Source organism: Diceros bicornis, chromosome 12 (assembly GCF_020826845.1).
Source record: "Diceros bicornis minor isolate mBicDic1 chromosome 12, mDicBic1.mat.cur, whole genome shotgun sequence".
Taxonomy (NCBI): domain Eukaryota; kingdom Metazoa; phylum Chordata; class Mammalia; order Perissodactyla; family Rhinocerotidae; genus Diceros; species Diceros bicornis.
In genome coordinates, this window is record NC_080751.1 from 38,364,811 (window position 1) to 38,390,717 (window position 25,907).

The window sequence follows — 25,907 nt, forward strand, 5'->3', positions numbered from 1 at the left end:
AGGTCAAATGGGGACACTGTGGTCTCTGCAGCTGCTCACCACACAGGTCTGCAGAGAGCTGGGACCTTCCAACCAGAGGGAGAAGAGGAGGAGGCCGAAACCAGTGAGAGGCCACCTGCCTCAAACCTGCTCCCTCTAACATCAACGGAAGAAATGCTCAGAACAATCTCCAGTTTAAAACAAAATAAAAAATGATTTGGCTGAAAAAAAAAAAAAAGATGGGGAGTGACTACAGCTTAGGAGATACTCAAGATGGATGGAGATGGGGCAGACACGTGATAAAGCAATACAGTAAAAGAATATCAGTCTAGGTGGTGAGTGTTCACTGCAAAATTCTTTCAACTTTGCTGTATGTTTGAAATTTTCATAATAAAATGTTGGGGGAAAAAAAGAGACCCAGCCTATTAACCAAATGCAATGTGTGGCCTCATTTGGATCCTGACTCTAACCTACGAACTGTAAAATTTAGTCGTTAGATTTTTGGGGGGCTGTGATAATGGTATGGTAGTTATATTTTTCAAGAGTTCTTATTAATAAACACATACTGAAATACTGCAGTGTGGGGGAGAAATGGGTCGGGTATAGCTCACACAAGACTGTTCAGGAGTTCACATTCACTGACCGTGGTTGATGGATATGTGGGATTCATTCTTCCCTCTACTTTTTTGATGTTTTGGAAATTTTTCATAATAAAGGTATCTTTTCTGTTTTTTTTTAACCACTTGGATGGGCTCTTTGTTTTTACGTGAACAAACCCCACCTCAGCTAGCAGCCCTTCGGGGTTCCCCTGCTCCATTTTGACCAAATCTAAACCGGATGTGAGTTTGAAAGAAAATGTACAAACAGTAGCAACCACCTTCCCCCTGGGTGGGTGATGAGGAGCAGCCTCCCCAGACAGGAAACGCGGGTGGGGGCTCCTTCTGCGTGAGCGTCTCCTGATCCTTTACTCTCACTCACCAGAAAGAGGCCCCCCATGGCTGCGTCCTCCCCTCCGACTCCCTGCCGTGAAATCAATGCTCTGGGAGCTGTTTTCAGTTTCTGTAGGAAACCCCACGACACAGCAGGGCCCCAGGGCCTGAGTCTGTAAAACAGGGCTCAACTCGGGCTCAGCTCCCACCCTGAGGACCTTCCTCCCTCTCCCAAATTATGTGACTGTTGAAGCTTCCAGTCTCGGACTGTAAGAGTCTAACAGGCCAGCTGGGACTTTGAGAATCTCCCTCCTGGGCTGCAGGGGGTCAGCGCCAACACTCTCCCAAAAAACAGGCTCTCAGTCCCTTAAGTGATCAAGGAACCCCGTGGAGAGAGAACCAAAACAGCAGACAATCAAAAAAACGCTCCATGCAAGGGCTTTGGGGGCATTTGTTTTCTTTCCTCGTGTGGGTGTGTGCACACGCATGTGCGTTTTTGGATAGTGCATCTGGATTTAACAGTGGGAGAAAAATTGCTCACAGAACCAAACCCAGAAGTTGGCAAGAGAAACCCCACTGCCCCTCAGTCTCCCTCCTTGTGCTGGTCAGCTCCCACAGTGAAGCCAAGCCAGGCTGCAGGACCCCAATCTGTCACTAGCAGACTTGGTGGCAGGGACTCAGGCCTGGGTACAGGTTCTGACACATAAAGATTATGTGAACTCTCTGGGCCTTGGTGTCCCTATGCCTAAAATGGGGACAATAATTCCTGCCCTCCCCACATGGTTGTTTACAAGAATTAAAAAAAAAAAAAAAAAAAAAGTGAGGGGCTGGCCTGGTGGCATAGCTGTTAAGTTCACGGGCTCCACTTCGGTGGCCTGGGGTTTGCAGGTTTGGTTCCCGGGCAGGAACCTATGCACCACTCATCAAGCCATGCTGTGGTGGCATCCCACATATAAAATAGAGGAAGATGGGCACACATGTTAGCTCAGGGCTAATTTTCCCAGCAAAAAAAGAGGAAGATGGGCAATGGATGTTAGCTCAGGGCCAATCTTTCTCACTAAAAAAAAAAAAAGGAAAAAAAATTGAGAAAGCACTTTATAACTATACCATACCATTTATAAACTATGCCATACCAGTGGTTCCCAATAAAGCTTCACAGGATACGGTCAAGGTAAGTTTGAAAAATGTGGTGTTTTTATTCTAACTTTGGTTTGTACATCACACGCAGGTGAGCATATTAAAAGGCTCTGAGAAGTCCTACAGTTTAAAAAAGTTTGTTTAAGGGGCCAGCCTGGTGGCGTGGCAGTTAGGTTCGCATGCTCTGTGCTGGTGGCCCAGGGTTCACAGGTTCAGATCCTGGGCGCAGACGGACACACCGCTTGTCAAGCCATGCTGTGGCAGCATCCCACATAAAGTAGAGGAAGGTGGGCACAGATATTAGCTTAGGGCCAATATTCCTCAGCAAAAAGAGGAGGACTGGCAAATGGATGTTAGCTCAGGGCTAATCTTCCTTAGCAAAAAAAAAAAAAAGTCTGTTTAACCATACTGAATCCATTAAGTCCAATTTCTTAAATTTTTTGGCTCCCTAAATCTTTTCTTCCTGGGATACAAATTAATTAACTACTCAATCTCCTGAGACCTCTAAAGAACAGCTTAGGAAACACAGCCCTGTGCGGACTTGAGGAGGCCCTGGTTCCTGTCTTGGGCCGGGCATGCTTCTCTCAGGGCTAATGTTCCTCAGATTCCCACATCTCGCCCAGGCCCCAATGTCTTCTGTGGGGGCTACTTTCCGTTCCCACACTCACCAGTCCCACCCTGCCACATCAACCCACCCACGCAGGGAACAGAGGGGACTCTGCAATTCTGTCCTGTATTCTGCCCTGAAAGAGTGGCCCTCACCACTTCTCCCATATATGCACCTTTGGCTCTGGACACTGCCCCTCGCTGCCCACTCAGATCTACCGCAAAGCCTCACCCCGACTGTCTGTCCCTACTCAGCTGCCTCAGCGTCCTTCTACCCTTCCTCCTCGCTGGGCAAACACTCTGCCCTTCCCAACACCAGTCAGAGGCCAGTACATGTTCCCCTGCCTCCCGAAACCTTCTCACAACTGCCCTCTGAGCGCGTCCCTGCCTCCCCATCCATTTCGGCAACAATTCAAGCTGAGATTCTGTGCTACACGTCTCTGAGAGGTAACAGTGCAAGTGGTTAAAAGGATGAACTGAGACACCTGGGATTAAATCCTGGTGCCATCACTTCTTGGCTGGATGATCAAGTGACTTCTCTGTGCCTCGGTTTCCTTATCTGTAAGCGGGGCGGACAAGAGTACCTACCTCCCAGCGTTGCTGGGAGGAATTAATGAGTTGATTAAAGTGCTGAGGGCAGAGTCTGGCACACAGTGAGCGCTAAAAAAGTGTTAGCTATCACTATTACTATTATTCCGTCTCCCCCACAGAGCCTTCCACAGGCGGGGCGGTCTTGAAAACTCTTTATGTCTGTATTTATTTACTCCCTGTCTCTTTCCACAGGGCTCTGAAGAGGCTCGAAAGAGAGAGCTCAAGGAGGGCTCTCCAGGCTGAGCTGAAGGCTCCAGGAACAGGATTCGAGGTTGGAGTCTGGGGCGGGGTGTTCCCCACTGCCACACCAGGGTGCGTTCCCGCCCCGCCCGAGAGCCTAGCCCAGCCAAACCAGCCCTACCGCTAAAGCCACCGACTGCCAGGGCTCGGTGGGTCCCGAGTCCGACTACAGATGAGGAAACTGAGGCTTACCAGGCCTCGCTCCCACTTCTCCGCCACCCACCCTGGCACTCGTCAACGCCCCAACCATGTCTGCTGTGGACAGAGCTCTGCTGTCAACTTGATTTGGAGGACAGAGAGGCAGGGCAAGGAGACAGGCACAGCCTTCACCTACGGAGTAGAGACCGGGGTGCTGGTGGAGGGCGGCGCAAGAGTTCAGCCCGTGCCCTGAACTGATACGTGCGGATACCACCACTTCACAGTAGACGCAGCTGCCCACATGATCCTAAAGGGCAGAGAGCAAGGCCGTTTCTCTCTTTCTCCCAAAGCACCCAACCTGCATGTGATTTTTCTCCTGGGGCAGAAGAATCTTCCTAACTACCCTGGGTGCTCCTAAGACCAGCACTACAGGAAGGGTAATACCGACGGCCGCCGTCGCCGACCGGGGGCAGTCGGGGCGCGCTTCCTGGAGGAGGCGGCGCGTTTCGCGCGCTCCGTGCTTATGAACCAGCCCCTTCCCTCACTCACCGGTGTCCAGAGAGGTGAACACGGCGCTCGGGCTGGCTCGCCGGCTGCTTCCGCCGCCGGGCACGACCAGCGTCTGTATCTGCCGCACCAGCTCGGGCATGCGGTCCCAGTGGCCCTCGGCGCGGCAGCGCTCCAGCTCGCTCTCCATCTTCAGGTGGGAGCCGTGCGCGCCCTTCGCAGCCATCTTCGCGCGGGCGCTGTCATGGGAAGTGCGGCCGAGAAGTGGAGACCTGGCCGGGGGCGGCGTCCAGGCTGGGGCGCACTCGCGGGCGGGGTCGACGGGGGCGCGGACGGCGGCCGGGGCCCAGGTGGCAGCGGGGGCCCGGGCGGCGGCGGGCGGGCAGCAGCAGCAGCAGCACCCAGCGCACCGCCCGGCGCCTCCGGGCTGGGGTTCCGGCTGCGCGGCCCGGACGCGTCCAGAAGCAGCCTCCGCCTCTGCTGCAGCAGCTCCTGGCGCTGCCACCGCCGCCGCTCCTGCAGCTGCTGCCACAGCCCCCGCCCCGGGCCCCGGCGCCGCCAGCTGCGGACCCGCCCCCGGCCGCTGCTCCACCCCCGCGGGGGCGTGGCGCGGCCCCGGCGAGCCGGGCGCGCGGGCGGCCAGCGCGGCCACAGCAGCCAGGCGCGGGATGGGCGCTCGCGGCCGCCCCGGCGCCAGCCCCGCGCCGCCCCCGCCGCCCACTCGGCGCTCACTTTAATGCTGCGCGGAGCCCTGGCCCCCGGGGGCGCCTCGCTCCCCGTCCCCTTCCTATCCCATCGGGGCTCTCGGCCTGGGAGACCCGCGCCCAGACGACCCGGCTTTGTGTGGTGGCCCCGTCACCACTGCTGCCCCCGTCACGTCACAAATCCGGGGAGAGGCCGGCTGGTCTCCCGCAACTCCGGGAGCGAGCCTCTCCCGGAGCCATCGGCCGCCGCCCGGTCCTGCCCTGCGGGACGGGCGGGCCTGGCGCGCCACCGTCGGGGAACTCGGGAGAAAACAGGCCGGTTCCGGGGCCCTCGCCTCTCTGGACGCCTCCGCTCTGAGAGAGTTCTTATTTTCTTTTTTAACAGTGGAGTTCCTCTTTCCAGCCCGACTCCCCCACGCTAACTGGCTGGCCTTGTTACACAGGATTTGCAGAATCCTGTTGCCCTGGGTTTCTTAAAGGGTTTAAGCTGTTTCTCCAACTTGGTATTTATTTATTTCTTAATTCTGGTGTCTAAAGACTGTGATCAAGCTGCGCGGAGCTCTTGGCAGAGCTTGGCCGGGCGCTGTGGGGGACTAAGACGTTCAAAGCGTTACCGGGCGGCCTGGAGGAAGGAGGCGGACGACACCTCTGCCGGAGACAGGTTGTGGTGGCCCCGCCTCCGGGGCGACCGCGCTTACAGTCCAGTGTGGGGATCGAGGCTGGCACGCAAGAAATGATAGCAAGACCGAAAACCAGAAAAATCCCTGTGTTTGTGACATATTGCATGGCACAGGCCGAAGACTCCAGAGAGTCAAGGCAAGCTTTTAAGTATAGACTCCTAAGAGTTAGGTGTCCACCTTCCTCCGCAACGTGGAGGTCTTTGCCGCTGCCTGACACGTGACCTTGGCAGTGCGCTTGACCACTCAGTGTCAGAAGCCTCACTGCTTCGTGCTTCTGGACAACTGTAACCCCGGGAAGGTTTTTGTCAAGGGGAGACCAGGCTCCTAGTGCCTAGTCGTCTGCAGCCACACGGAGTGATCTGGTGACGACAGCCTTCCTGGTCCCCCTCAGCCCAGCTCCCCCGTGGATTACCTCCTCTCCAGGTTCCAAATGCATCTGGGGGGCAGGGGGGCAGGATTTCCTGACCTTGGGTGCTGCTTTGACCACCTGGGGTCTGTTCCGGAATCGCAGAGGCCAGGAGATAGATGAAGGAAAATTGAGACAGCTCTGGCAGTGGGAATTTAGGGACAATTCACTCAGTTTACACAAGTTCCTCCTCGCCTACTCGTGTCAACTCCTCTGGCTGGCTTTTGGTTACCCTTGGCTGCCCTTGCTGGTCACCAGAACCGGATTTCACTTGGAGAGAGCTGTGCATGTCCTTTGGGTGAGGGTGGCCTGAGAACTCTGTGTGATTTGGCCCTGATCGGGAATTCCCCAGAGTCAGTCCTGGGGCAGGCAAAGACAAGCGGAGTTAAGACGGAGGCATTCCTCCCCTCCTCCCTGTTTTCTCCCTGTCCTTTGGCAACCCCGCCCCCAGGTTGCAGGACTCCAGGGAATTAAAGGAAGGGGAATTGCTGCTTGTTTCTTTGAGGAGTGCACCAATATTTGTGTGGGCATGGGTCTTGCAGGGAGGAAGAGAGCATCGTGTTAAAACTATAAGAAGCTGCTCCTGGACACTGTGGAACATGTGCCCGGCCCCCTGGCGGGTCTTTTCCAGCAGAGAGAAGACCACAGCCACTAGTGAGCAGCATTTTTCAGGGGAGTAGGAGACTGCAAGAAAAAGAAGGAACAACCATGATTGTATCAGTGATATTAGCCAGACAAAAGGCATATAGAAAGTGTGGTGGTTGTTTTTATTTTTTAATAATCTGAAATCTCTCAGATGAGAGTTTAGGACAAATTCTGATAAAGACTGCTGTGATTTGCCAGCTTGAAAATGCTACCCAAGTAACTTGATCAGGCGAAGCGGAGTTCACTGCTTCCAGAGTGAGGGAGAGCACTGTCTTGACAGTCTCAGTAGCGTCTCAGAGAAAGTAATGAACTTCATGGGAGGTAAATCAACTTGCTGAGAAATGCGTATCTTCAGGGAGCGACAAAGATGGTACAGCATGAGGGACCATGTGGGTTAAAGGGGACCCTGAAACCAAGCCGACAGAGGGCTCTACTAGTTTAGCTGCTGCCTTAGAGAAGGTGGGGACCCTCTTGCCGCTGGATCACAAGACAGTCTGTAGTAAGCTATTGGTCTTGGCTCTCATGAAGTTCAGGACTTGGTGAGATCGCTCATGTACTTATAGGTTGAAAGGTTTATGATATTTAGTTAGGCCCAGAATGAGAAGGTATTGAAGAGCTCATTTGAACTCGCAAAAAGCCTGTTCATGTTTGGGTTCCCAGAGAAAAGGTTTGGTTACCAAGGACTTGGGTAAGTCGGATAATGGCGTGGGAATTTAAGAATGTTGGGAACGCACTGCCTGCAGTGGCCATTGAGACCCAGGAATCTTCATAATGGTCTCAGTTACTGTCCAGGGACCTTTTGCACAGCTGGTTGTCTGGAGTAAGGGATTTACCTCCATAGGATCTGGTCTTGGGTCGTGCACTCTCCTCTGACAAATTGTTAACTTCTCTGGGAAAGCTGTGTGCCCTCTCTGAGCTACAAGAGTAAGCAGACAGATGATGAATCAGTCACAAGCTCACCTCATCTTTGGAACACAAAAGATCGTCCATATATGGGATAAGAATAGAATCACAGGGCAATTTAAAGCTCTCGAGTTCCTGGCTCAGGACTTGTGAAAGGTGGCAGGGCACCTCAGTAAGCTGAAGCATAGTGGTCCAGGTATGTTGTTGATTTTGCCTAGAGAAGACAAACAGATAACTGACTTTTGATTTAAAGAGACACCAAAGAAAGCACAACATAGATCTACAATTGTAAAACATGTAGTCAGTCTCCTGAGGCCTTGAAGATAAGATAGTATTTGAGTGTGGTTCTAAAGGAAAGTGGAGAGGATTTATTTATGGTCCTGGGGTCCTAAGCAAATCTATATTCCTGCCCACCGGGTTTTTGACTGGGAGGATACGAGTGTTACTCGGACTGGGACAAGGTATGACGACTCTTGTCTCTTTAAGGCTTTGGATTATTAGTTTCATTCCTTCTTTAGCGCCTTGTTGTAGAGGCTGTTGTGCAAATTTGGGCAAAGGTTTTAGGTGGGCCAGTCTGAACTTGATAAGTTTAGCTCCAGTGGAATTGTTTGCCTACAAAAGAGCTTCAATCTCTGCTTGATTTACACAAAAAAGTACCGGAAATCAATATCCAAATTAGCCAGGACCTCATTATGAATAGGGAGATCCTCAGGGACTGGAAGGAAGAGACTATTTAATGTGGCAATTCCGTTCACACAGTAAATCCCTTGCTATTAAGTTAATGAGTGTAGTGTCACAAAGGAGAAAAGAGCGTTCCTTGGGTAAAGGTTCAAGGCTGACAGTTATGGGCTGGGGCCTAGGGAAGGTGTGTTGAGGATTATTAGATAGAGGCATGACCGGAGTACTTTGTTGACTCCAAGGTTGTATAATAGTGTTCAGGTTTAAGATTTATGTTACTGTGCCATATCAATCAAAATTTTGTAAGATTGTCCTTTAATTTTTATTGTATTTATTTATTTTTTGTGAGGAAGATCAGCCCTGAGCCAACATCCATGCCAATCCTCCTCTTTTTGCTGAGGAAGACCGGCCCTAAGCTAACATCTATTGCCAATCCTCTTCCTTTTTTCCCTTTTTCTCCCCAAAGCCCCAGTAGATAGTTGTATGTCATAGGTGCACATCCTTCTAGTTGTTGTATGTGGGATGCCGCCTCAGCATGGCCGGACAAGTAGCGCGTCGGTGCGTACCAGGGATCCGAACCCAGGCCGCCAGTAGCGGAGCATGCGCACTTAACCACTAAGCCACAGGGCCGGCCCCGTGTCCTTTAATTTTTAGAGAAATGTTTCCTTGTGAGTTTTAGAATGGGAAACTGAACACCTTCATTGACAACTTCTTTTTTTTTCTTTTTCCTTTAGTTTCTTAGTTCTAGACCTCTTTCAAAATAGAGCTCTTTCAAGGTTTTGGAGGTCTGGCCATGGGACTATTTCCCATTCTACTTTTTGCTTGCATGTTAAATCCCCTATTTCTGGTTTAAGGCCATTCACAAAAGATAAGAAGGAGTGCCAGAGTCACGGCTGCTTCGGATCTACTCCTGCACAGTGTCCCTGTCGCTAGGTATTAAAGAACCTATCCCTGAAGTCTCCATTAGACTTCTTTTTGGCTTGAAGAACTGAATCAGAGCATGACCTCTTTTCACAAGAAAGACAGAGGATAGCCTCCAAAGGATGCTGACCAACAATCTACAGCTTCTCTAAACCCCTACGGTTTCCTATGCAATTCAAGATCTTTTAAGTCACCATTGAGGGTTTTCTCATTCTGACTTTTTCATTGAACTTTTTGCATCTGAGGTTCCAACTAACATATGAACTAATTGTTGTCTATCTGGATTATATGTCTCACAAACGATTCTAAATTCCTCTGCAATGTCCTATCTTGTCTAGGCCTTGGAGAATCTTGGATAATGGCTTTCAGCTGAGAGTGAAACCAGAGCTTAAAATTTACCATAAGAGGGTTTCTGTGTGCTGAAGGTAGTTTACCTTAAATAAGTAAGTGAGCTTTGGGGCATCTGGCCAGCCAGGAGAGAGAGGGAGTGGGTCAGAGGGAGAGATGGGGCAGCAGGAGATAGAGGAGCATAGGAGGAGGAAGAGGAAAGTAGGGCTGAGTTGTGATTTGGGGGATCTAAAGACAGATAGTTTTAAGTTGTTCACATTTTCCTTTTGTTTTGGTCAAAGAATCTGTTAAGGAAGTAATTTTGGAATCCAATTTCTTTTGGATGCTTCCTCATGCTAATAAAAAAATGAAGACCATTGGGTGTTTGGAATTGTGTTCCCTTTTCATTCTAAGGGACTTCTCAAGTAAGTAACTTCGTTCATATCAAAAGTTCCTTGTAGTGGCCACCGTAATTCTAAATTATCCTTGGTGAAATGATCCTGTTTAGAAAGATAAGTGCACACATTTGGGCTATAGCATAAATATGTGTAAGAAGCAGAGATCGGGTCAGAAGAAGGCATGGACTGAGGTTGATACTGAGAGAACCCGTGAAAGACTGGGACGGGTCAGTCGAAAGATGCTTGTGCATCCTGTGGCCCAGGGCCCCCCAACCTCACGGCTAGACCTTATCCAACCTCAACTCTGATGATTTTATAGTTCCCAGCAGATGGAGGGTGTGGAGAGATCTCTGCTGAACCAAACTCTCACAGACAAAACAAGTCCGAGGAAAAGTTCTCACAAGGTATTGATCAGTGGCCCAAGACAAAAGACGTCCCTGGGCCAGCTTATGGGCAGACTTATTGGGACCTATACTTGTCCTCTTTACTACAAACTTTCCTCTTGTAGATGCACAACCATGAATGACCATGACAGACATAGATGAGTAGTAGCCTTGCTAGGAATAAGACAGATATCCACCAAGGAGAAAAGGCTTTCAAGTATGGTCAGATGATCAAAGGATTCCTAAAAAGGGTTCCTTATTGCTAGGAGACGAAATAGACTCAGTATTTGGGAGATCAATGAAAAGAAGAATTAAAAAAAGAAATTGGAACCCTGGCCCAACGCAAGCCTACATCCCTCACTGGTGCAGTCTGAGAGACCCCTGAGGGGCTTGAAGGCCTCAGAAGAGCACACTGTTTCTCAGCCAGGGGTCTTGCACTGCAGTGGCGAGGAGGTCTCGGCTAGATCTCAGTGGGCCTCAATAATTGAATGCTGGCTCCCTGAAAATATCGTCAAAACAACTTTGTGATAATGCAAAGCTGAGCTTGTTCTCATTGCAGGAAGAGAGAACACTACTCTGCAGAGCCATAGTAGCATCTAGAATGGGGAAGCAAAGTCGGGATATTTAAAAGCATTGGGGTCTATTTTAAGGCATCTCTTCCAATGAGGGGGCTTGATTAGGATTGGGCAAGAATCATGACTCAATGGCTAGGGGTGGTTGGACAGGGCAAAGGCTTCAAAGAGTCTCAGAGAGTAAAGAGTAGTTTGACGCAATCTATTAAAAAGTTGCAAAGTTCATTTAAATCATTTCTTCTTGAAATTTCTGTAAAAAACAATAGCTACAACTTGTATCATTCTGGGCAAGGGTTTCCTGCTATAGTAAAGTCATGTCAGTGTCAACAGTAAGCTGTTTGGGTGTAGATGGTTTTGGTTCTTCCTGTGTACTGACTCAAAGACGTATTATGTATGACTATTACAACATCCCCTCACCCCCATCAGATCACTCGTGTATACTGGTTGTCACAGTGGCCATGAGTAGTTAGGCCATCCAGAGGTGGAGGCACCTTCTACTCCAGTTCCTTCTTTCCTACTATTGTATTTACCATTTGGGGTCCCCCAGAGTCCTTTGTTCCCAACAGGAACTCTAAAATCCTAAATTTGACTATGAATTAAACCTTTGCTTCATAGTCAACAGTCCTTCCATCCACTCAGATCATCAGTGTTTGTGATGTCGAGCAGAGTGACAAACTGCCTTCCCGATCTTCTGTAGTCACGTGGCCCACAATCCTTACATTCAGAAATCAGCTTTCACTTATTACCATGATATTGGCTCATAGCATTTCTGGCCCACAGTGGCTCATGTCTTACCTAATTATCAGTACTGTGGGCTGGCCACGGAGCCAGCCCTCCTAGAACGTAGACATTAACACTCTGCCAGGGGCTGGCTGTATGGTCAGTCTTTCACTTTGACAGCCACCAGAAAAACTGGGGGTAATCATTAGGCAAGGGATAAGGCCCCACAAAGCAAGCTTCAGAACTACGAAATCTTTGTGCTTGTGCCTAGTAGGCACTCAGTAGTTATTTGTTATGTTAATTTTAGAATCCTAGAATGTTAAAAGTTTCCCCAGGCCCGAGAGATGAGAGCTCCGGCATGTTTCCTATCCCCACCACCCGCTTCATGACTGAGATACCAGAGAGATGAGAGCTCCGGCATGTTTCCTATCCCCACCACCCGCTTCATGACTGAGATACCAGCACCTCCCTCCATGCACTGACCTCCCTCCCATCGTCCCAGTCCCTTCTGTTCCCGGTGACTCCTGCTTTTCCTTGGTGGCTTCTGTGTCATCTTGCAGGACTGCTGCAATTGTCCGCTTCCAAGCGTGGGAGCCCATGCTTCCTCCCAGGCTTGGCCAGTGCTGGGTCTCTGCCCAGATACTGCCATCCTAGGGGAGGGAAGTCAGCCTAACCCACCAGAGCTCAGAGCCTTTTCAGCTCACCTGATAGCTGGTCTGGTTTTAAGCCCCTCCCTCCTAAGGCCAACCTGAGTGTGTGCCCTTCAGTGACGACAGCAGTTTTAGGCCTTAAACGGTAGCTGTGCTCTATTAACTTTTCAAACTTTTTTTCTTTCTTTTCTATCTTTTTAAAACATTTTTGTTTTTTGTGAAAAATAATGCAATTAAAGTGCATAAAACATAATTATTATAAAGCAAATTCTCGTTAACCACAAATTAGAGTCAAGAAATAGGGTTTTACTGGCATCCTAGAAGCCCCCAATACATCCCTTCCCAAACACAACCCTCTCCCTCCTAAAGGTAACTGCTGACATTTGTGCTAATTATTCCATTGCTTTGTGATATCCTTGATCAGATTTATGAAGTTCTGTCTATTCCTAGTTTGTTAAAAGTTTTTTAAGTGGGTTTTATGGGCTAAATTAAGGTGTTGGCAGAGCTGCGATTCTTCTGGAGGCTCTAGGGGAGAATACATTTCCTTGCCTTTTCCTGCTTCTAGAGGCCAGCTGCATTCCTTGGCTGGTGGCCCCTTCCTCCATCTTCAATGGTCATCATTCCAATCTCTGCTTCCATGGTCACGTCTTCTCTCTGACTCTGACTCTTCTGCCTCCCTCCTGTAAGGACTCTTGTGATTACACTGGGCCCACAGGATAATCCAAAATCACCTCCACATCTCATGGTCCTTAATTTAATCACCTCTGCAAAGTCCCTTTTGCCATGTAAGATAACATATTCACAGGTTTTGAGGATTAGGGTATGAACATCTTTGGGGGTCAATATTCCACATTGGTCATAATGTATTTTCCTTTTTATATATTGCTTGATTTGATTTGCTAATACAATATTTTGTTTCGAATTTTTGTATCCACGTTCATGAGTGTGATTTGGCTAAATTTTCTCTTCTGGAACTATCTTCATTGGCTTTGGTATCCAAGTTATACTAGCCTTATAAATGAGTTGGAAGGTATTGTCATTTTTTTTCTGTTCTCCAGAGAGTTTGTATATGGTAAGCATTACTTTTCCCTTAGCTTTTAAATACTGATTCAATTTATTTAAAAATTATAGGACTTCCAATTTCTATTTCTTCTTTGATCAATTTTTAGTAAGTTGTATTTTTCTGAGAATATATTCACTTATCTAATTTTTCACAATTTAGGCATAAAGTTATTCATAAAATTCTCTTATTGTCTTTTTAATGTTTATAGAATTTTATAGTGATATCTGCTTTTTCATTCCTGGTATTGATTACTTGTGCATTCTCTTTTTTATTTTTCTTGACAATTTGCAAGGATTTATACATTTTTTTCAAATTGTATAGTTGATCTTTTCAAAGAACCCACTTTTGGTTTTATTGATTCTCTGTATGGCGTGTTATTTTCTATTTCATTGATTTTTGCTATTATCTTTATTATTTCATTCATTTTACTGTATTTGGGTTTCTTTTGTACTTGTATAACAGGATAGGCTAGATTATGCTGCAATCCTCCCAAAATCTCAGGGCTTTCAACAGTATAGTTTATTTCTTACTCATGTTGGCTGGGTTCTTATCTACACTGTCTTCACTCTGGGGCTCAACAGCCACTGGCAGAACAGCCACTGTCTAGAACATTGACAATCATTACGACAGAGGGAAAAGAGACAGTATGGTGAGCCGTATGTTTGTTGGCTCTTAAAACTTCAGCCTAGATGTGACATATCACGCTTCTGTACACATTCCATTGACCAGAGCAAGAAGTACAGCTAAGCCTGATGCCAGTCGCTAGAGTTGGGCAGTGAATCTTCGTGAATAACAAACTGGCATCCCATATCCTATTTCTCTAACTTTTTGAGATAGAATCTTAGCTCATTAATTTTCAGCCTTTCTTATTTTCTAATATGTACATTTAAGGCTATAAATTTCCCTCTGTCAGCTGTATCCCATGAGAATTGATACATAGAAATTTTGTTAACATTCAGTTCAAAATATTTTCTAATTTCGTTTGTGGTACCTTATTTGACCTATGCGTTATTTAGAAATGTTTCTTAATTTCCAAATAAATTTGGAGTGTTTTAAATTGTTTTATATCTCTAGTGCAACTGCAATGCATCAGAGAATATACTTGGTATGATTTCAAATCTTAGGCTTTTTGTAGACCTCTCTTTCAACCCGATGATCTTGGGAAGAGGACCTCGAGCCTCAGCTGAGACCCCAGCCCTGGCCAGCACCGTGATTTCAGCCTTATGAGAGCCTGAGCAGAGAACCTAGTTGATCCCTGCCTGAACTTCTGATCTACAGAACTGTGAGATAATAAGTGGGTGTTGTTTTAAGCTGCTAAGTTTTAGTAATTTATCAAGCAGAAATAGAAAACTATTACAGTGTTTCTGCTAGTGAATAAACCACTCAGTTTTTGTCTAAAAAGGTCTTCTCATGTTAATTCTTGAAGGATATTTTAGCTGGAAATAGAATGTTAGACTAGCAATTTTCTTTTAGCACTTTGAAGATATCACACCATTCTCTGGCTTCCGTTGCTGCTGTTGAGAAGTCAACTATCTGTCTAACTGTTGCTCCTTTCAAAATAATTTCTCCCCCCTCTGCTTATCTTTAATATTTTTTCTTTTTTGCAGATTTATTTTAAGGTGCCAAGAATAAATTTCTTTTAATTAATTTTGCTTGGGATTTGCTGCTCTTCTTGATTCTGAACTTGAAGTCTTTCATCAATTCTGGAAAATTCTGTTATTATCTCTTCAAATATTGTCTCTGCTCATTCTCTCTTCTCCTCCTGGGACTCCAAGTAGCTATAAGTAAGATCTTCTCACTGTATTCTCCGTGTCTCTTACCCTTGCTTTTGTATTTTCCATCTTGTCTTTCTTTACTTCATTCTAGACAGTTTCCTGTGCCATATTTTCTAATTCATTGATTCTTTCTTCTCACGTGTCTAAACTGCTATTGAACCCATCCCTTGAGTTTTTAACATCTCTTATTATATTTTTCTGTTCTCGAATTTCTGATTCTTTTTCCAGTCTGCTATTTTATCACAGAGGGAAGTCTTCCTTGATTCTGCCCATCCTCACCTCAAGCTTGTTTATGTGCCTTCCCTGTGTACTCCCTTGGCAACCTGGGCTCTAACAGGCATTTACCATATTCTCTTACATTCTCTCCCCAACTAGACTATAAGTATCTTGAGGGTAGTGGGTATCATTACCCTGTGTCTCCAGCATTTAGCACAGTACCTGGATAATAGAGGGCACTCAGTGAGCATTGTGGAACTCAACTGAACTTTACAGAAACCTCCCTGACCTTCTAACACTGCCCTACTCTGAGGAGATGGAAAACCTTCAGTAAAGTCTCCACTACTCACAACGGCTCTTTGTGTGAGGAGATTCTTCTGTGGAGGGAATGCTAAGAGATGCTGGTTTCTGCATCCAGGCTGGTGAGGGGAAGGAGTGGAAAGCAAAACAGACACAGAAATAAGAGGCTAAGGGCACCTCAGGTGAGTAAGTCTCTGGGAATGAGCAGAAATTATTGGACAAGCTCAAACTTTTCCAGGCTGTGGAATTTGCTAGGGCTGATCCCATTATACCCAGACCTCCAAGGAATGAGGGGCTCCTAGCTGACATCTGGGTGGCACTGTTGCTGTGTATCTGGGACCTCAAGGCAGAGTGGTTTTTAAGAAAGGAATCTTGTACAGCCAGGATGCTGAACACACAGGGCTTATGGGTTGTATCCACCAAAGCCACTTTATTTTTGTCTTCCACTGCCTTTTAACCCCTTCCAATGGGGGTTAGGATGGTCCTTTCCCTGGCTGTGTGTAAAAGTCCTGCCAAGCTCATAAATTTTTCTGGGCACCCATAGGTAAACTCCAGGAGTCACTTTAAGTCACAGATGCAGACTTAATTGCAGTCCAATATACTAATCAATATTTAAGTCTTCATTCAAAGATAAGATTTCTCTGTCCATGGCAGGTGAGCTGGCTGCAGCCTGAGAGGGAGCTGTATTTAGCTTCTTCTCTTTCTTACTCACTTCCTCCTCATCTTGCCAATGTTTCTGACCTTTAAGGTTGAAGTGGGGATAGGAAAGTTCCTGATAAAATGGCTTTATAGGTCCTACATCTGGGGACCCATTGGTCCCCTGGCAGATGTTTAAAGCTGACTCCTGGGGCCTTTCATAGTGTCCTGGGAGACTCCCCTGCTAGGGTCCTCTGACTCAGCTTCGTCTCCTTCAGCAGGCTCCTCCTGCTCCCCTACTCCCCACAGCCTCTGCCACAGCAGTTGCCTCCCATCCTCTAACCACTGGAACCCTGTTGTCCTCACAGGCCACTGTCTTTTTTTTTTTTTTTTGTGAGAAAGATTGGCCCTGAGCTAACATCTGCCAATCCTCCTCTTTTTTTGCTGAGGAAGACTGGCCCTGGGCCAACATCCATGCCCATCTTCCTCCACTTTATATGGGACGCCGCCACAGCATGGCTTGACAAGCGGTGCGTTGGTGCGTGCCCAGGATCCGAACCGGTGAACTCCAGGCCGCCGCAGCAGAGCGCGTGCACTTAACTGCTTGCGCCACCAGGCCGGCCCCTAGGCCACTCTCTTGATCAGGCTCCACCCCAGGCGGATGTTGCCTTTGCCCTCTCCTCATCTGGTCCCCAAGATTCTTGTCTCATTTGACCTGCGCTCAGAGGGTAGAGCAGTTCATGCCCAGACCCTCTTCTCTTTGCCAAGGCTGCTTAGCTTTCCAGAGCCAGCCAGCACCAGGCCATGGTGTGTGAGTGTGTTGGGGGGGCCACACATCAAACTCCCCTAGTGATTGGTCCCCTTGAAGCCTCTTGATAGACTGGAGGGGAGGGAGCAGGTGACCCCTCAGATTTTCCCAAAGAAATCCTCCCCATAAAATTTCCCCTGATTCTCCCCTTTTCTGACTCCTATTTTCTCTCTGAGTGAGGGATTCCCTAGGTGAGAGGACTAAGAGACAGGTAACCAGATTTTGAAAATTTCCTTTGAAAATCTGCATCTTCATGGTCTGCTCACACCTCATTTTGATGCTCAATAACTATCATATCTTGGCATTTCAATTAAAACTTCCAACTTAACATTCTGTTGCACTAGTTTTTTTTAATTAATGAAAACATCATTATTATTTTTTCTTTTTCTTTTTTTTTTGGTGGAAGATTGGCCCTGCCCTAACATCTATTGCCAATCTTTTTCTTTTTGTCTCCCCAAAGCCCCAGTACATAGTTGTGTATCATAGTTGTACAGTTGTAGCTCTTCTATGTGGGACACTGCCTCAGCATGGCTTGATGAGTGGTGAGTATGTCTGTGCCTAGGACCCGAACCGATGAACCCTGGGCCGCCGAAGTGGAACTCGTGAACTGAACCGCTTCGCCACTGGGCCGGCCCCAGTTTTTCCTGATTATAAAATTAATGCATGCTTCTTATAACACTAAACTAATACATAAATGTAAAAGAAAGTAGTGCAATCCCAGTGCAAGCCCAGTGCACTCCCACCTCCCAGAGGTAACTCAAAGATAAGCCTTTGCTGTATACCTTTCCAGACATTTTTTGACACACTTGAACTTTTTTAATAACCAAAATGGGATTGTACCATCTATGAACTCCAAGGAGCTTTCTCCCTACTACTGATGAATAAATGAAAAGCAATAGGATATATTGGAGTATATGAGGCAGCCATTTGGTTTAAAACTAATTCAGCCTGACCTTGTTTTTCCAGAAAGGACTGACGTGGCCTGTTGAGCATGCATTGTCATCTGCTTTAAACATTTACAATGTTCCAAAGACAAGAATGATGCCCTTAAAGATAGGGATGTAGCTTCCCCTCAATATCATCATTTCTTTAAGGCTAAGCATCTCTTCCCAGAAATTAAGGATTAGCTACCGACCTGCTGTGCTCACCTTATGACCACTGACCTGCTGCGCTAGCAAAGCAATCTCGTGACTGTTGTAAAAGGGATATTCCTGTCATATGTGATGTAGGCTGTTTGTTCCAAAGAGCCTTCTTTGGTGTGCTTCATTCCATGGGGAAGGAAGCCCCTGGGCTATAGTCCTCAGACCTGGATCATAATAAACTCACCCCAATTTTGATTTATAGATTGATTACGGATTATTTGCATCAATACTACCATAAGGATATGTAAGCCTTCCCATCCTGTATATACCTAAAACTATCTTGGAGTGGAATAGGAGAAGAGAGAATAGCTGAGAGACTGTGCAATGACCTGGATAGACTGAGTATCTAAATGGACAGTTTACCTTATGGAATTAAACTGTGATTTAGTAGAGTGGACTAAATTTAGTTTTCTCTCACTTCTCATCAAGGTGGGTGCTTTAGAGGAAATAAGATCAGTTATAGAAAGTCAAAAGGCTAACTTTGTGTTTCATACCAGGAAGTATCGTATAAATTTGTGATTCCCCACTACACATGAAATTGCTGGGTTGGAGGGTATGCACCTTTTTAAGGCTTTTGATATGCATTTCCAGTGTGTATGAGCATATACCCTCTCATACAGTTTCCCTGTACCCTCGGTAACTCTGGATATTTACATTTTTGCCAGTCTGATAGGCCAAAAATAATAATTAAGCCGTTCTTTGATTTTTAATAGGTTGAGCAAATTTTGCATTAGGATAGGACACTTGCTAGTCAATAAAACAATATGCTCCCTTGCCCAAGCGTCTATTTTGATCTCCCAATAACATTTTAGTAAGTTTTGCCCTGGGCTCAGTTTTTACAGAACCCAGGCTAAAACAAGTGGGCTCCACAGTAGACTGCAAGAAGCCTATTCCTTCCCCCAGCCCCAGGGCATAAGTGGGCCCTGGGGGGAGTAAAGGCTGAAGGAGATACTTCCCCAAGGGACTTTGAGAGACCACCATCAGGGCTGCTTTAGTTCCTCACAGTCACCTTCCTCCCTTCTAGGAGAATCTGCCCTACTTTTTTATAGCCCCAAACTATGCCTAAGCACCCTCATTCCATGCCAAGGGATCCTGTCCCTTTGTCTTAGACACTAGTGACCAAATTGGGGGCTCCTGCCCCTAGGGAGGCCAGATCATCCATGGACCAATTATCTGTTATGGATGGCTTGGCACAAAAAGAGGGGCTCAACAAGATTCTTCTTCCCCGGTGATGTCAACTAAGAAACTCAGAAAGAATTTGCTTGTAAGCAGTGAAGCTCAAATTGTAAAGATAATAAGATAATGAATTGAGCCCTGGGCAAGCCTGACTGAATCAGCAGGGAGAGGGAGATATGCAGAGTAGAGGAGCTGCTCCCCTTGACATAGAGACCTCTTCCACGGAGGTGCTGGTCTCTTCCAGTGAGTGGGGCTGCACCCTTGGAGCTGCAGCCACCCTGCCTGACTGTGGGCCAGGGGCTGCCCAGCCCTCCGCTGTCCGGTCTACCGGGAGACTGCAGCACCTTCAGCTCTGCCCCAGACCCACACTTAATCTTGTGTGTGGTACCCAGCAATTATGCAGATGTTGTCTATGTCCATCAGTGGGCAGATGTAGATAATAGATGCTTCTGATAGGCTCTGTGGATTGGGTTTCCCAAGCCGCTCAGAACATCAGAGAAAAGGTTTTGATTATAAAGAATAAAGGGTATATGAGCTTTTCTTGAAACATTTTGAGCAGATATAGAATAAGTTTATCTGGATCTTGAAAGAAAAACGAGACAAAGTACACAATAGCTCTCTTCTTAAACTTGGATGGGAGAGCGTTGCTTATTAAAATCCTTTTGGCAATTCTGGTGATGAACCCTAGGATGACATCTAAAACAGACCCGCTTTATCCTCCTCTTCCCCTACTCTACCTCCACGTGCTAGAGGATGAGCCATCAATCAGAACAGAGAGGTTCATATAAACCCTCTGGATCGTTCTTTGGATATAAGGCAGCTCTTAAAACCTAATATTCTTCCAGAAGGATCAGTTTCTATCATTCAAACCTTTACCCTTTTCTGAAAAAGAATGCTCTGTCAAAAGAAGTCCCTTTTAATTTTAATGTGTTCCTTTTCTCCATGTCAGATGTGGTCCTTGAGTGTACCGTAGACCTTGAGAACGCTTATCCTAGTCACTTACAGAGAATAAAGAACCAATTGATGACTAAGCAGAGGGGTTGAGCTAATTCTTGGAGTAAACACTGTAGCTGGAAAAACTCCAGAAAGAGTAACTACCTCTGTTCATGCAGTGGCTCTGACGCTGAAAAGTTACACGTCAATTGAAGTTTTGTAAATTAATCTTATTAGAAAGGCAAAAAAGATCGTCGTAGAACATGTCCTCAATAAGAAGAGATTTTCATAATGTGGGTAGTCAGACTGTAACCTATAGTTTCTCGTGTTTGCGTAGCTAGTGGCCTGTATGGATCCCAGTGTCACGAGTCAACAACCCAGGTGCTCCAGTCCAGCTCCCACTACTTGGTGAAGCCTTCCCCGACCACCCGGGGTTTAGAATTCACTTTCATTCATCTCTGAACTCAATCTTAACATTGTCTGTGTCCTACAGTTCAGCTCTTTTCACTTTCAATATTCAATTCCTTTTTTTAAAAAAGAAGTACAATACTCAATTTAATACATTTTAAAATGCTTCTCTTGCCTCTTCCCTTCTTACGTTTCTATTTTTTTTTTTTTGAGGAAGATCAGCCCTGAGCTAACATCCACGCTAATCCTCCTCTTTTTTTTGCTGAGGAAGACCAGCTCTGAGCTGACATCTATTGCCAATCCTCCTCCTTTTTTTTTTTTCCCCCAAAGCCCCAGTAGATAGTTGTATGTCATAGTTGCACATCCTTCTAGTTGCTGTATGTGGGACGCGGCCTCAGCATGGCTGGAGTAGCGGTGCATCGGTGCACGCCCGGGATCCGAACCCAGGCCGCCAGTAGCGGAGCGGGCGCAATTAAACGCTAAGCCACGGGGCCGGCCCCTTTTCTACGTTTCTATCATTGCAATCTTCAGTATATTTATAATAATCAGAATTCTAGATATAGGTCAATAGGTATCAGTGTGAAAAATAAAAAGCTTATCATTCTTTTAAAATTGATTAGCTGATTCATTCACTCATCCATCCATTTATTTATTGTTATTAAAACTGTGTTAAGCCCAGCCCCAGTGGCTTAGTGGTTAAGTTCGGTACGCTCCCCTTCGGTGGCCCGAGTTCAGTTCCTGGGCACGGTTTCCAGGCATGGACACATACCGCTCGTCTGTCAGTGGCTGTGCTGTGGCAGCAGCTCAGATACAAAAGAGGAAGATTGGCAACAGATGTTAGCTCAGGGTGACTCTTCCTCTGCAAAAAAACAAAAACAAAAACAAACAAAAAAAATCCTGTTAGATGTTCGGTGGAGAAGGGAAAACAATTATTAATGTTGCTTAGAGAAAAATAAAACATAATGGTGGGGTTTTTTCGGAAGGTGGGAGAGAAGTCAAGAACTGGTTTGTGAATTGCCTTTTCCCACCATTCATATTACATTTATATATGCGTTCCACAAATGTGTTCATTTGTTTCTTTTAAAACATCTTGAAATGATGGTAAAATAAATCAAGCTTTTAGTTGATTGGAGAGCTGAGCTCACAAGAAAGTAGGGAAAATTGTCACTGGTCAAAAAATTAAGAGGGAGCTACATTAGGTGACAGTGGGAGGAAGTGTTGGATGAGATGATATGGAGGCTCCCCTGGGGGTTTACTGGTCTCAGGAACCAAGGACTTTGAGTTTGAACGAACAGGAGAAGAGACGTTGGGTTAACAAGAGTGAAGGGATGGATTTGATACTTTCACATAAATCTAGGACTCTCAAAGGGCTATACCTTTGGTGAAAATATGAAACAGAATCAAAATCTGCAGAGATGCAGAGGGAAACACAGTGAAGCTGTATCTCTTGGCCTAGCCTCTTGATTGGGAAAAAAAATTTCCCCTGGGAATTTATAATTACATTCTACCCTTATTCAGGTCTAGAGTTCAATCTTACACTACCTATAGAAACCAGGGACTCACAAGTTGAAAATTAACTTAAAAATGAATACCAAGCAGAAAGAAGCAAGTATAAAATCTCTTTGAAGGAACATACCCTCCACCCGGGCCCCAGTGGCTTCCCATAGACAAAGCCCCACTAAAGATGAGCTCATCATCCAAAATTACAAAATGCAGGAGGAAATAATCACCATGAGTGAGAGCTGAGAAATTCTGAGAAAGGAAGTGGTGCAGACCTGGCCTAACATTATAGCGTCAGCCTGGCATGAATATGCCACAGTTAAAATCTCCAAGTCAGCAAAGAATCTGTCAGTAACTGAAATTGTTTCCTTTGTTTATGCTAGCCAGCCTCTTCCAGAGCGCGCTTCATAGACTAGACTCTTTGCTACATGCCAGCTGATCAATTAGCCTCCACCACCAAAATATCAAACCAAAAAATTCAAAAACTTACTGTTCCCAGAGCATTTTTAGTTTTTTCCTCTCTTTTATAAATCCCTTTTTGTTGACAACAGTGTAATGATGGTTGTCTTTAAAATAAGTGACTACATCATTTGCATGCAGATAACTCAAAAACGTCTCTGAGTTATGCTTTGACAGAGTCAAAAGAATAGACACAACAGCAGGATTGGACCACAGTAACTTAAGATAATAGAATTACCAGACTATAAAAAAGTATGCCTAAAATAATTAGACTTATCCCTAAGTATTTTATGTTTTGGGGTGCCATTGTAATGGTATTTTGAAAATTTCAGTTTCCATGTGTTCGTTGCTAATATATAGAAATACCATTGATTATTGTATACTGACCTGTAGCCTTGCTAAATTTACTTAATAGTTCTAGTAGCTTTTTCTAGATTCTTTAGGGTTTTCTATGTGCATGATCATCTGTGAATAAAGACGGTTTTACTTTTTCCTTTCCAATCTGTGTGCCTTTTACATCTTTTTCTGCGGTGGCTTGAAGCTCTCCTATAATGGTGAATAGAAGTGTTGAAGGTGGATGGCCTGGCTTTGTTCCTGATGTTAGGGGAAAGTATTGAGTCTCCCACTGCAAGAACATTAACTGTGGGTCGCCCCCCACCAAAGCCCCGGTAGATAGTTGTATGTCATAGCTGCACATTCTTCTAGTTGCTGTATGTGGGACGTGGCCTCGGCATGGCCAGAGAAGCGGTGCGTCGGTGCACGCCCAGGATCCGAACCCGGGTCACCAGCAGCGGAGCGCGCGCACTTAACCACTAAGCCACGGGGCCGGCCCTAACTGTGGGTTTTTATAGATGCGCTTTATCAGGGTGAGAGACTATCCTTCTATTCCTAGTTTGCAGAAAGTTTTTATCATCAATGGGTATTGAATTTTGTCAAATACCTTTTTTCTCCCATCTTTTTAGAGGATCCTGTAGCTTTTCTTAGGATCATATACTTATTTCTTTATTTAGATACTGAAGGAAAAGAACTCTGAACCTGAAGTTTTATATACGGCCAAATTTTCGTTTCAGTGAGAGACAGTAATAAAATTGTTCTCAGGCATACAAGGCCTCAGAAGTTTGCCACACAAAATCCACAATGAAAATATCTTTAAAGGAAGTGTTCAAGTAAGAAAAACAGATCCAGGAGAATGTTTAAGAGACATGGGATGTCAGAGTGATCAAACATTTTGATAAACTTATTGCTGTCAAAAAAAAAAAAAAAAGCTATGACTGAAGAAAAGAAGAGAGTGTTTCTCGAGAATAACTAATATCAAAAATTCCAAACAAGAACAATGTGATGGGGGAAGAGAGCGGGACAATTGGGATATTAAGAAACGCTAATATATTTATTATATATTGTTATATATATTCCCCCTAATATACTGGTTAGGGGGAAGGTATAAATCTTTAGAAGTTTAAGAAATCAACAGTCATGAGACTTTTCAGGGGAGTGATGTATTCTTTGATAATAGTCAGGTTTGGAAAAAGCGAGGTCGTTAAATACAGATAGTCATCATTTCCACCACCACAGTTTACAGTATATCTGAATTCAGAACATCCCAACAGAAGCCAAAATTCCAAGCTTTTGGCACCATGTTTCACCCTTCTCCGAAATATAAATAAAAGAGGGAGAAATATGAAGCTCTACCCCAGTGCCTTGATTAAAGCAGATCTTACTGACATCAGTATCTTGAATTGCCCCTTTTGTGCTTATCTTGAGTTTTTTATACCCTGGGACAATGCATCTTAGTGAGATTCTGGATGAGATTTCATTGTTTAAAGGCAGGGAGGGAACATGGTTGTGAAAGGGCCATGTGGTGTATTGTTCTAAGGCAGGTCCTTGTCAGGCAGCTCAATTTTAGCAAAGAGTACACGTGAAAACGGAGGACTGGAAAGTAATCTCTAAAGCTACCCGTGCCTGGGCACCCCTGGAATGTCTCATGTACCCTCCAAGTACTCGTGCTTCATATGAACAGTGATGGGTCATTATGATGGAAATGAGGAACACAAAGAATGTAAAATAGGCTGGTTGGCTAATTCTGATGGCTTTAAGCATAAGAGAGCTTTAAAAAAGTAAATTAAAAAAATCGCCAACTCAGAATTTTAAATTCTTGGCTCAAACCACAATCAGAGCCTCTAAAAGTATCCTAAAAGATCCCTTTTCTCTTAGAGGTGCTGAACATAAGCAGCTAAAATCCAGATGCAGGGTCTGATACTGTAGGAACCTATATTCCAACATAAGATGAATTTACAAATGAATCATGTAGAGACATGAGGAAATTATGGCATTGACTAAGAACATAAGGGACCTTGGGAATTAGAATGGGGGAATTTAGGTGGATTTCAATAATCTGAGTACCTGGAATTCCTAAAACTCACTGAGTCTCCTTTGCCAGTAGAAGCAGCTTCTTTCATCCTTCCATCCTCTGATCCCTTGCTGGTGCCCTCTATTAGCCGAGCCAGCAGGAAGCCAGCTGACAGGGGAGGCTAGGAAATGCAACCCACCCAGAGTCAGCCCCCTTGTGATACAGAACACAATAGGGGAAGAGTGAGGAATGAATCTGAAGGCAAATACACCTAGGATAGGACACCTCCTGTGCTTTCTGTGTGTGCTACTAATGTCCCAAGTCCCACTCTAGGCCTCTCATTGTCAGGTAGATGTACTTTGCATTCTCCTCAACCCAATCACGAGGGCTAATCCAGTTTGCTTTGCTCTCACACCTGACCCCCTTGGAGGGCTTGGGAATTCTTGCCTTCTTTCACTGAACCATGTTGGGGATTGCAGGTTTCCTTGAGGTTGCTCTTAGGCCCATCTTCCTAGACATCACCCTCAGTACGGCTTTTCCATTGTTCAGGTCCCATATTGGGCCCCCGGGGCTTTCCATCTCTTGGAAAACACCCAAGGAAAGTGGGAACTCTACCTTGGGCTCCTCTCAAACCTGACTCAATTATGAGCCCTTGAACCAGCTTGGGATCATTTTTAAAGGGATCCTGCCCAAAAGGGTGTCTGCTAGAGTTCTAGGGGAAACCAGGTATTGAGAGAGGTGCTGCCCATGTCAAGGGAACTGCAGTGAGGGCTCCAGCAGGGGAGCCACACAAAAACCCTCGTGAGTGAATCAGCATTAAACATCAGTCAGATGGAGGCGGGAAGGAAGAGCCGACTTACTGCACCAGTCAACTGAGAACTTCCTCATCTCCCTACACTCTCCAATCCATCCCCCAACTCAGCCCTGGTGTGGTCATAAACAGCCGATAGCAAGAAAGGCAAGAGTTGGTAATTGAGAGAGAGGAACTTGGGTGTTTTTTAGCCCATAACTTTCTATTTTTTTTAAACCA

The 25,907-nt window shown here is 45.8% G+C and overlaps 2 protein-coding genes across 3 annotated transcripts in view; one reads left to right on the plus strand and one right to left on the minus strand.

Moving 5' to 3' along the window:
* Positions 1-4,616, minus strand: part of TTC7A (tetratricopeptide repeat domain 7A) — a 121,528-nt gene extending 116,912 nt beyond the window's left edge. The window contains exon 1 of one of the 2 annotated variants that reach the window (XM_058551295.1): positions 4,170-4,616. In XM_058551295.1, coding sequence (XP_058407278.1) covers positions 4,170-4,353 — 184 coding nt within the window. In that variant the 5' untranslated portion in view covers positions 4,354-4,616. The remainder of the gene's footprint in view (positions 1-4,169) is intronic. The other variant, XM_058551296.1, reaches the window with a different exon arrangement.
* A 2,333-nt stretch (positions 4,617-6,949) lies between these two features.
* MCFD2 (multiple coagulation factor deficiency 2, ER cargo receptor complex subunit) overlaps positions 6,950-25,907 on the plus strand; it is a 35,677-nt gene continuing 16,719 nt past the window's right edge. The window contains exon 1 of the mRNA XM_058551907.1: positions 6,950-7,021. Within this exon, the coding sequence (XP_058407890.1) occupies positions 6,950-7,021 (72 nt within the window). The remainder of the gene's footprint in view (positions 7,022-25,907) is intronic.